The sequence below is a fragment of the Aulonocara sp. 'chitande type north' Nkhata Bay genome, linkage group LG6 (genome assembly GCF_057382095.1).
Source record: "Aulonocara sp. 'chitande type north' Nkhata Bay isolate Kocher_YH1m ecotype deep benthic linkage group LG6, A_spYH_male_GT1.1, whole genome shotgun sequence".
Taxonomy (NCBI): Eukaryota; Metazoa; Chordata; class Actinopteri; order Cichliformes; family Cichlidae; genus Aulonocara; species Aulonocara sp. 'chitande type north' Nkhata Bay.
In genome coordinates this window covers 26619619-26631695 of record NC_141349.1, presented here as the reverse complement: position 1 = coordinate 26631695, position 12077 = coordinate 26619619, and the positions used below count along the sequence as shown (strand labels likewise).

Below are 12077 nucleotides of genomic sequence, written 5' to 3'. Positions count from 1 at the left end.
CAAAATACAGATAGCAGCTCTTATGCACTCACAGCACTGCACAAGGTGCTGCTGCCCTCAGCCCTAAACACAGAGCAGCTTCAGAGGCTGTGCACTTTCTAGAGTTTCCCTTTGGTAAGATGACAGGAATAAGATAAAATAATAGAATAAGGTCTATTTTATTCACCTTCGGGGAAATCCGTTGCATAAATAGGGACAGTGTCAACTATGGGTCACTGACCATTCACATTAATAAAGATCTAATTTCATTTTTTGCCTTGTCATGGTTTTCTTGTGGTTTAGTAAGACAAGTTTGTGTTCCTCCTGTTTCATGTGTGAGTTAGCTTTTGCTTGTTATCCTTTTCTACATCGTTTGGTTTGATTTTAGGTGATTGCTTTCACCTGTGTCTTGCCCACATTTATTTGTCTTATTTTAAGCTATCATCAAACTTATCAGACATATGTGTTAGGATGCATACAGTATGCATCTTGGTAATAATCCCCCTCTCCCAGACTTAGTCACAAGCTAAGTATGAGGTGCTACTGCCTGGTAGCACAAAGCACAGTGTGAAGCTCATGTGACTGTATTAACCTTTCAGACCAAATCTCCTGGAGTCACGAATGAGAGCGAGCGAGATCAGAAAGTAAAAGTTGAAGAGACTTTAAAAGCATTAAACAAAGAAAGCAGAGAACAAAACAATTGAGTTATGTCTTGTTGCTCCTCTGAAGCAACCAAGTCTCAGTTTCTATCTCTGGTTTGTTTTGACACAGAGTGTCTTTAATATGCAGAAGTGCAGATTTGGCAGTGAATTGTCAAGAAAATCAAAATGAAGCAGGGAGCACTGCGCAGCACTACATGTGGCTTCAAAAGCAACACAAAGAACTACAGAGAATTCCACTGACACATTCTTATCATAAAATGATGTTTTGTTTTGTTTTTTTAAAAAAAACATGATTATATCCATATTTGGTTTCATAACTCAGAACAGACCAATAGACTGATGAGTCTGAAAGATAATAAACTTGTAGATGAAGGAATCTTGCTGGTTCGATGACAGGAATTTATCATTTTGCCATGCTGGTCCTGTGGTGAAAGAATCAGTGTAGCCTTTGGTGAGGATCAGATGATTCATTGAAAAGCAAGATACATTAAAGCTTCCCAGAAGTCTTACTATTATTAGGCAGATCACAATGCAGCTACGGTATGAGCTATCAAAGGCACTACTTTTTCTTACAGAGGTCGAGGAATGGGGGTGGTGGTGGTGTGTGTTCTTGTGTCGCGGTGGGGTAAAAAAAATGTTACATTCCAGTACACACTGACGTGGGGGTGAATGAATAGAGGTATTTATGTTTAGTGAATGGCTCTAGTCATGCTACCAAAGTTGAGATGATAGCGAAAATCTAGCATGACGATAAATTGTGCTAATGAAATTACTCAGCTTATTTTAAAGTGTAAAGATGGAAAGTGCATACGATGTCATATAATCCAAACCACACTGAATATGCTCCATAGTGTGGTGTTTACACATTTGCCTGGAAAGCAAACGTTGCTGGTTCAATTCCAGCCAGAGATGCAAATCCCCTTTCGGGTTGTGTAAGCAAGGAGATCGGGTGTAAAACTGCTGTGGTGACCCTTCTCACTGGGTCAAGAGAGCAGCAGAAGGTTTCTTCATCAAAATCTCATTGACTTGGATTTGCTGGGTTTTTTTTGGTCATGTTTCTGTCTTCTTAGGCAGTACATTGGTCTTATTTCTTCAGCTAAGATTACTATTTACTAATGATTGATCTCAGTTCGAAACTAACAAACTTCACAGACATAGTGCTGTGTGCTGTTTTTTGAGCTATGGCACTGACATCAGCATGCTACAATCAGAAAGTTTGACCGTTTTGCATTTATAGTTTGCAAAGCACAGTGAACAAATTCAAGCATTAGCAAAATTTGATGGTCATCCGATAAATTAGTTGGTCACTGTAGATTATTTGTCTCTTTACTCAAAGACATAAATCTGAATCTCCTAATGTCAATAGAGAACATCAGAGGCAAGCAAAGTCATTAGGATGCATGCATGAATAGAAAGACACAAATGGCTGTTGATCACCACAGTCAAGCTTTACATGCATCCAACCATCCAAAAAGTCCTGAGATATTGCTGTCTGTAACATAGAGGTGGACAACCTAAGCAGCCCTAGATATATGGAGGTAGCATGTGATAAACTAGGTGTAGTAACAGAACAATGTTTGGTTACTTTATTCGGCTGTTGTACTTTTACAATATGGATATGCATGCTTACTTCAATGACTGTATGCATATAAAAAACAAAACTATCCAAGTGGGTGTTTGGTGCTCTTGGAGTGCCTCTGTGATGCTAACCTAGACATGAATATAAATAAACTGCATAAAAAAACACCCACCTAGGGATTTTTCATTGCCTCTAGCCATACACTATGTGCATTCACAGAAACAACCCAATTAATGAAACACCTGCTTCCAATTTCCTTGGATTTCCACACTAATCATGCAATCAATAGACTGAATAGAAACACCCTAGATGCAACAATAGGAAACCATAAGGCATCACTGTGCTGTTCGACATCCTAGCTGTGCACATCGGACTGATAACAGAGAACTGGGCATCTTAGTAGAAACAAATGCTTTATATAATAAAAAACCTGGTAACATAAGGGATTTTTTTCACTCTGTAAACTAACTCATTAAATATTTTTAAATATTGTGAAATTTTGTTTGTAGTCTTTTGGGCTCCAACTCAGCTCTGCTTTCTCTAGCACTGTTTCAGGCCTAAATGGTTGCATCACTCACACTCTCCTTATAATTGCTCCTCCAGAGTTCACTGTGTGTGTGACATGCCGTCCATGCTTCACCACAACCCTTGTAAGAGCCTCAAAACCATTTAGCGCTGCGGTGCTACTTCATCTAACGACACCATAGGGACACCTGGTGGTACAGAGAAACCTTGAGGTGACAATATTTAACATGGCAATGTTTGTTTTCCACCCTCCCTCATTTCTTCGTCACCTGCTGGGATCACACTCCATTTGGGTATTTGCAGTCCAACCATCCGGAGTCTCAGTGTATGTCTTGTGATGGTGTACACACTCACACTTGGCATTTTGAGCAAGATTTCTAGAAACAAAAGACATTAAAAGGATCTTCCTGGAAATTACTGTGATTGCTTTGGAGTACACATTTGGAGTACACATGGAGTACTGCGCTTTGAAAGGATTCCTAGTGGTTTTAATAATACAAGGTAGGGAGGTAGTAGATAGGTGTAATTATGTATACAGAGATGTTCTGATGAATGAGTCACAACTGCTTACTGATTCCAAACCACTAGTTTAATTAACTATAATCTACAAAATGAATAAATAATAGTATGACAAAGTGAAGGAACAAGTATAAATAGATGTGTTTAGATTTGATTCACTGGCAATCTGAGATAATGCTACCACATATACTTTATATGTTCATTACATGTGAAAATGTCATGCATATTATATACAAAGATGTAGTAACTAGTCCTTAGGTATATTAAATTATCAATATTCATCACTATCAAAAAAAAAATTAAATGTCATTAAACGTACTATATTCCCGTTTGTTCACTGTGTCCTTAGGTCTGATGACGTCTATCCAGTCCTCCACTGAGGGCACCCACTATGGACGGACCTCACCACAGGAACCAGAGTTAACCTCTGCAGGGGTGGCACCAGCAGTACTGTCCCCTCCTAGCCTGAAGGAGGTGCAGCAAGCTGTGCAGGAAGCCTCAGAGCAAGTGGAGGGTCGTAGGACAGAGGAAGTGCTGAAACAACTGCTGGAGAAGGTGGTGGAGGTCGCTCTCGGACAAGCGGATGGAGGGAGTGATGCAAAAGTCCAGAAAGCAGCTGAGGAAGAAGCTGACTTTGAGGCAGAAGTGCTGGAGCAGAAAGTGGAGGATGAAAATATGGGCATCAGTGAAGAAGATGCTGGTGTTGAAGAGAAGCAGGATGAAGCAGGGGTGGATGCATCTGAAGATGTAACTGATAGAGGAGTTGTCATGGAAGAGCATGAAACAGCAGCTGGATCTGTGGAGAAAACCACAGCAGGTGTAGAAACTGGAGTCAGAGAAGCAGACACTGTGAGGGTTATTGATGAGACTCTAGGAACTGAATTCAGTGATGAGGTTGTAGAAGGAGTTGGAGCCACTTTAGACGAGACAGGAGAGGATTCAGCTGTAATGGCAAAAGTTCAGGAGGACAACAAAGATCAGGCTGTGCTTTCAGAAGAAAAAGGTGCAACACTAACAGAAATACAGGAGACAAAGGAAACTCTGGATGTTGAGGAGGTGGCAGTACACAGAGAGCCTGAACTCAATCTTGGAGAGGCTGATGTGGAACAAATAGGAGATAAGAAAGAAACTTGGCTAGACAAAACAGCAGGTGAGACAATAGCGCTGCTTTTGGACAATTATCAGATAGAAGCCACACAAACTGCAGTCAGAGAGCCAATACTTGAGGAGGAAGATGTAAACATAGCTAAAGAGTCAGATGGACCAGAAGAAAAACAAGAACAAGGTCATTTAGTGGAGGAAGGAGCTTCAGTAGAGGTAGAATTAGGAGGTACAACTGTGGGGGAAGCAAAAGTAGATGACAGAGATGGAGAGAGTGTGATCAAGAGGAAATCAGTGGTGCTCGTGAATAAAAGAGATGGCCAAAAAGAAGAAGCAGAAGAGGAGCAGCTTGCTTCGGAGACTTCAATTGACAGTACAAAAAAGGATCAAGGTGAGGTGGAGTTGCAAAAATGTAGAAAATGCACAGGAACTGAAGTGTAACCTACACTAAGAAATAAGGTTTCAGTCTATAATCTTTCATCTTTTAGACAGAGTAAGTTTTATCTGTCATATTAACTTTAATCTTAGTTCATCTGTCTCTGTTAAATATCTGAAATGCAGAATATCTAGAACCAGCTCATAATTTGGGTCACAAAAACTTAAAACTGCCATGGTCTTTAAAATTGCATTTGCATAAGACTCAGCAGATTTGGTTGAGCATTGCATTGTGTGCATCATAACATACTTAAAGACCTTAAATTAGGACTATAACAGCTTTTAGTGCAACAAAAAAGGCTGGTTACTAGACTATGTCCGAAAACCCCTATAATGTAAATAAGAATATTTAACACTGGCTAGTCCTGCTCTGTTTGCTCAGAAAATCTGACATTTCTACTCTGAGTACATTGATACAAACATGAATCCTTTACCAGTTTAATCCTCCATTCCTCTACGGTCATTGGTCATTGAGACCTATGCAAAAAAGAAAAGACACTTTCTGCTACAAATGCATACAAATCACGACCCACCAGGGTCTTTTAGCTATGGCACATCTGTACTTTATTCTACATTCCACTGCTCCACTTGACAAAACCTTAGTCTAGGCCTCTACTCTTCATTTTCATGTGTGTGTCACATACTAAACCTCACTTCTAGATGTGGTGGGGATCTCTGGCCCAGAACCTGATGGTGGTGCTGAAACCACCATATTGCAGAGCTCTGAGAACCAGGCTTCCACTGTGGATTTATTCCTCATTGATGTGGAGACTGAAGAAAGAAACCTAGATGATGAGAAATTTAACAGCAATGAGATCATCACCCCGACCAATGACCTTTCCCTGTATGACCCAGCTGATGCCCATCCTACACTGGATAATTTTATGAATGATGATCTAGCCGAACACCCGAGGACTGAAGGAGAGGCATTGGGGGAGACCAATGAGCTAGTTAAAGATCCAGGTAAAAGCTAAACTTACAGTATAGATAACTATGTATTTTACATAGCCCAAAGACATGCATGGTAGATTGATTGGTGATTGCAATGTGGTCTTTGCGTTTGCCCTGGGACTGACCTCTCTAGGCTTTGTTGCACCTTTTTGTCTGTCTGTGTGTGTGTGTGTGTGTGTGTGTGTGTGTGTGTGTTTTTACAGCAGTCTTACAATAGCAGCTGTAACTTTTCCCTCCAAAAGTCATATATTAGATTTGCTGTAGTTCTCAAACACTTTTAGAAACACATCCTAGGCTATAAATAGTTTGGGAAATATTCAACAGGAGATTTGTTTTTTTCCACATTAAAAACTTGGGCAGAATAAAGAAGAAGAAAACAGATCATTATCATGATTCTGCCAGCAAAATATGCAGATGGCCAGCTTGATGTTTTTCCATTCCACTGAGCAATTGTGCAGGCTAACTATACCCTAACTGGTGGGGGAAGACCAGAAAGTTTGGACCCTCCTGTCACACAGGCTACAACATGCTGTTTTCTGCCTCTTGTATTTGCTTCATATTTTTTGTAGGAGCCAGTGCCATTAGACACATGCCAGTTTGGGCTGGCACAATTTTACTGGCAGATTGTTTAACGTAGCGGTGGCAAAAAACAAAAGGTCTTTTCTTCTATGAAAAACCATCATGTATAATTAGACTGCACATATCCATATAAGAGCTTCCTGTTTGTACATTTGCTGGACACTTTGACATACTTGTGGCTGCCCATCAGCCACAAGTATGTCAAACTTTGTATTAAATCTAATGCTTCCACCTGCTCTGCCCTGCAATTTATCTCTCTCTGCCTTATTGTATCTGTTTAGAATCAACTGAATTAGGCTTGGAACCATGGAAAATCGGAGCTGTTACTGCTGCAGTTTTCCTGGTTTTGCAGACTGCTGTCATCATTATCTATATCGTCAAACGTAGTCACAAAAACAAGTAAGTTGCACCAGCTTCTGTGTACTTGATCTACAGGAACATTGATTCAAAACAGTTCTTTTATAGCCCCTGAGTTCCTAAAATTACAGCTCTAATCTTTGCTTGTTAGCAAAAATGCTTTTCTTGTTAATCTCTGGCCAGCAGTATTCCTTTAAAGCCTGCCTTCCATTATTATGCTTTGATTAGGTTAGACTACACATCAAACAGCCTCATTTTAGAGTACATTTCTTTTACAACACAAATTTGTACAATACCATTGCATGAATATCTGTCTGACTCAGTATTTGTAAAGCAGACTCCCCTCCTTTTTTAATTACTTTTGTGAACGTGAATGCAACTAACATTTGTTGCATTTGCACTAGTGTCAGCCACCTTCCACTTCTTTTTCTCTGATATCCGAAACAAACCATTTGATTGCTACCTGTAACAACAAAAGTGCTACAATCACAGATGGGACTCAGAGCAGAACTGGCACATGATTGCTTTAGATGTTGCCTGAGCTCAAGGTAACATTTCAACACTGATACATGATGAAATCAGACCACTGTATCCAGTGTTGGGTCAGAATTTCCTCCTCTGTTCACAAAAGAGAATGGTCTTGCTTCAGTTATATACTTGGCTACTTTTTTATTTCTCTACATGACTCATTGCAACGTGCAGTTAATTTGTAGAAGGTCAAGAGTAAGCAAGAAGAGCAATAATAGTGATAAAGGGATATTGTTTATGTGTTTGTGTGCGTGCAGCAGCCTGCCCCGACAGCGTGCATGTGAGGAAGAGTGTGTTGAACCAGAGGCAACTACAGGAGATGACTACAGTGATGATACACTGCCTGCGGGCAATGGTGACCCTCAACAGTATGTTCTCACCAGTGTTTCTTGCAGTGTTATAGATGCGTACAGCACACATGAGAGTATCTGCAAAAATAAAGGAAAGGGACAACATTAAGAGTCATAAAATGCTGCCAGAATTGTGTCATTTTGCAATCTAACACAACCTAACACACAATCTTCCACAGGTGTTTATTTGACTTGAGATCTGCTGACTGCAAAGTCGCATTCAAAACATTTAATATACAGTGTTCACATTCTTCTTTAAGCCTGGCCTTTTTCTCTCTTCCCAACCTTTTTATTTTTTCTTACACTGCTCAAAAGAAAATTAAGGTAATGCTTCCTTTTCACAGTATAACACAGAGCCAGTTAAACTTCAGGGACATCAATCTGTCTTGTTAGAAATCATAAACCATTGTGAATCCAATTCACTTGCTTTGGTGCAAATGAAAATGACAACAGGCGTACTGCAGAGGCAATAACAAGACTCCCTAAAAACAGAATGGTTTTCTTATCCCCCCCTCCTCCCTTTTTCCTAGTTTTTCTATTTGTTAGTGTCCTTGTTACTGCTAGTAACATGAGACAGTACCAGCAGTCAATTCAGGACACATCCATGCTTTCCACCATAAGAAGGTTCACTGTGTCTCCCTGTACAGTCTCAGAACTGAGAAAGAGATACTGACCATTACACAAGAACAGCTTTGCAGGGCTTCGACCCAGTAGCATGACTGGTATCAGCTCTTTTGCATGATAGGACCACTGCAAGAGCCCTACAAAATGATCTCCAGTGGGCTACTGACCAGACTCCATGGACATGGCATGCATTAAGTGATCCCTTAACTTTTTTGAGCTGTGCATTTATACAAAGTGACATCTCTTAAACTATTTTAGGACTGACAAGCAAGCAGAAGGTGCAAACAACCTTCACAGATGCGGAATTAAAATGGAATCTTAACTTTAAACTTTAAAAATAATCGAATGCAACAAAGCTTAAATTTTATTGGCAGCCTTCGCTAGGCTTCATCACAGATTACAAGATACAAGATTTCACTGATTTCTTTCCTCAGCTACACTTACTTACTTTTCCATTGTGACCTGCCTAAATATCATGTACTGACCTGCATAGGAGGTCAGGAGCCACCAGTTGTGTGCTTCTCAGCTGATTCCCTCTTGGCGCTTTTATAGTGTAATAGCCCCGGGATTCTGCTCAAAATGTCACATGAGAATGTGAGTCCTGTGAACCAAGAGCATTACTGGCTAATACCACTGCTTTTGCTAATCAGACCGGTGGGCTTGGCTCAGTAATTAAGCTACAGTTGTGTGCTTGCAGTGAGAGACCATGTGAAAAATATGCATGTGGTGACAATCAACTGTAAACAAAAAATACTAAAAATTCAGAGATTTTAGAGATTGAGAGTCTGTGTATTTGTGTGTTGCTTCAGCGAGTGAATGTGTATAAGACACAAGTAGAAATGTGATGCCTGCCTTGCACAGACAATAACAAAGCAACACTGAATTATTAAACAGTCGACACAGTAATTTTGAAATGTGTCCTTGTTAAGAGACTTTGCAGCAGCAGTGACAATCCAGTCGTCATCAGAAGAACCTAAATTCCTGTTAATAGAAAACAAAATTTGCTTTTTAAATACTTTTTTGGTTTTTAAACTCTTTAGCAATAAATGTTTCCCCCAAAAAAAGTATTTCAAGAGTCAAGGTGGCTGTAAACAACTGTACCTGAACAAAAGATGCTGGGACAAAGTCTTTGGTATTGCATTGAACTTGGTGTCCATGAGGTTTCACTTGAAAGGACGGCATCTGTCTTTGACGCACAATTCAGTGGGTGCTTGGCTGAAATCATAGCCGCAGAAAAAAGATCGTACTTCATTATCCTTGGAACTTCAAGCAAACAGCTCAACAAAAAACAAAAACAAACAAACAAAAAACTCCACAGTGCTCTAAAATTATTTTTCAGTGAGCTTTAAACTGTAACCCAAATCCAGCTCCTATCTGAGTGACTGGTAGTTTCAACACGATCACCTTTAGCCTAGCTATTTCGGCCTAACAGGCCCCACTCTCTTATTAAGTCTTCCCATCCATATTGAATGTTTGCCTGCCACACTTGAATGCATGATGCACATCACCTTGAAAGTCAGAGACAAGAGGACAGAAATGTCTTAATATCCATTTGACAATAACCAACGTAAACCTCACCCGAGCCCAACACAAAACCCAAAGCAGCTGTGTGAACATTAAACTCATCAGGCATTCTGGGTAACGTGCAAATATTCAGCACCCAGGCAACATAATGGAAATGCTCTTAGGACAGCCGCATTGTTGCCCTTGAGGGGTAGTCTACTAGGACGTATTAAAAATTTCAGCCAGGACGGTATCCCCTGCAATTATTCAATAATGTCAAGTGATCTGTTTGTATCTAGGTGTGTCATTAGCTCCCAGGTATCTCATTTCAGCACAGTTTGTAAGCTTCTCCATCTGGTGTGGAAATCATTAAATAAACAGACCTTCCAGTGAGAATATTAGCATTCGCTTAGAGCGGCATACTTAACAGCAGTTTGACAACCATTACGAACAAGCCATTTGAAAGTGTGTTCCGATTTCATCGCTTGAAAGGTGCCTGTCTTTGTTTTTGCGTGAAGCAAAATAGATTTTCTCATTTGTGTGAAATTTATCCCATTTTCCTGCTAGCACTAACCTAATATTATACCATTGTACAACAATGTGAGTTGTTCCTGTTATCAGACGGCTGTATATTTTCTCCTTTTTTCCTGTTTCAACTGGTCTAATCACTGCCAACTGCTCTTTTGTCCTTTCCACCAGGATGGCTGCAGTTGACCCAGCTAATATGGCTTCAACCCTGGCCAAAATAAATGACCAGCAAGGAGATGAGCATGCAATAGCTATGTCAGACCTCCCACCCAGCTCTACAGACCTCAGGACTTCCTTTCTCTAGGGGGTCCAACTGTTTCCTCATTCATGCTATATCTAAATTAAGCTCAGTGAGCACAAAAATTTCATACCCTAACCAAACCCAGTAGTGACTGTCTCACATTCCCAAGTGTATTAACTACTGTATAATCATCTTACACTTAGTGCATATGACTTTATTTGTGTTTTTGCATGTGTAAATAAAATAAAAAAAAGCCTAACAATTTTGGATTTTGGCATATATGACTGTGTGACTGAGTGAACAGAGAAACGTGTGTTTGAAAATACTGTGTACATGTGCAAGTGTGCAAATGTGATACACCTTTTATGTATCTACTGCTGTCTAGTAGTTTGATGTCTATAAACACTTTAGGCTGCACTGGAATTGTTGAGCAATGGTTTTCAAAGTGGCCACATCGCTCATGCTGTACAAAGCTGCTGAACTGCCACGAGCAATCATCCCATTTTATCAGCAAGTCTGAAGTCTGAGAATGCTGGCTGCAACATGAAGTGCCTCATCTGAAAAGTCTTTAAAATGTAAAACGATTTTTAAAAAATGGATTTGTTTTTTATTCTGCGTCAGTCTTGACTTGTGTATTATAAGTTTTGCTTTGAGTAGAACAAAATTAAGTGTCCAAAGAAGCAACTAGATCCATAAACTCCAGTGCCGGGTTCCACTGGCCACCACACACCACAACCCTGCCCCTATCATAATTTTCTCTTCTCGTCATTCTTCTGCAAGTTTATCATCTGACCTTTTTTTTCTCAGAACTGTGCAGGCTCTTTCAGAGGATTTCTAAAAAACACTCATCTGACCTTCATGTTCTTGAGTGTAACCGGTGGTTTGAACCTTGTTGTAAACCCTCTGCGTTTCATGTTTGTAGACGTTAACAATGATATCACTAATATTTTGAGAGTGTTCCCAGCTTGGTTAGATTTTTTTAAGTTGTTTTTCTTAACAGTTGAAATAATTCTGTCATCATCCACTTTATGCATGGTCTTTCAGGCCTCTTGGGTTAGCTGTGTTGGCAAATGCAGAAATCCTTTTTAGAATGCACCAGATTGTTGATTTGGCCACTCCTAAAGTTTTTGCTGTCTCTCTGTTAGATTTATTTAGATTTTTTTCAGAGTGATAAGTACCTCCTTGTCTACAGAGAAAAGTGACAAAAATACAAACTTAGGACTTTGAATCAACTTCAGATATTATGTTTGCTTCATTTATCATGAAATAACAACAAGCGACCAGGCCTCGTGTCACCATGAAACCGCTTGTCAGTCAATTGTCCAATTATTTTTAAGCCTTTGAAAACGAGGGACTGTGCATAAAATTTGCTGCATCTCCTGAAGTGCTAGTGTAAAAATACTGTAAAACTGCTGGAATTAAAGCTAACAGTCTGTACTCAATCACGTCTTGATTGCTTAATTTGAAAATCGTCTTTTGGAGTGTACAGAAACAAAGTGAAAACAAACAAAAACAAAACAAAATTATGGAACTAACTTCTACTTACGTACATGATTTACATAAATGTAGAACTTGGCTAAAACCCCAGAAATTTTCTCTTGTAAGACTTCAGCATG

At 39.7% G+C, this 12077-nt stretch overlaps 1 protein-coding gene across 1 annotated transcript; it reads left to right on the top strand.

The window, feature by feature from the left end:
* Window positions 1-3501: 3501 nt before the first annotated feature.
* LOC147327930 (uncharacterized) lies at window positions 3502-10624 on the top strand. Its single transcript, XM_086297607.1, has 5 exons — window positions 3502-4756; window positions 5461-5763; window positions 6612-6729; window positions 7473-7583; window positions 10392-10624. Exons 1-5 carry the CDS (start codon window positions 3568-3570, stop codon window positions 10522-10524), a joined length of 1854 nt encoding a protein of 617 aa, XP_086153733.1. The 5' UTR covers window positions 3502-3567; the 3' UTR covers window positions 10525-10624.
* Window positions 10625-12077: the final 1453 nt, after the last annotated feature.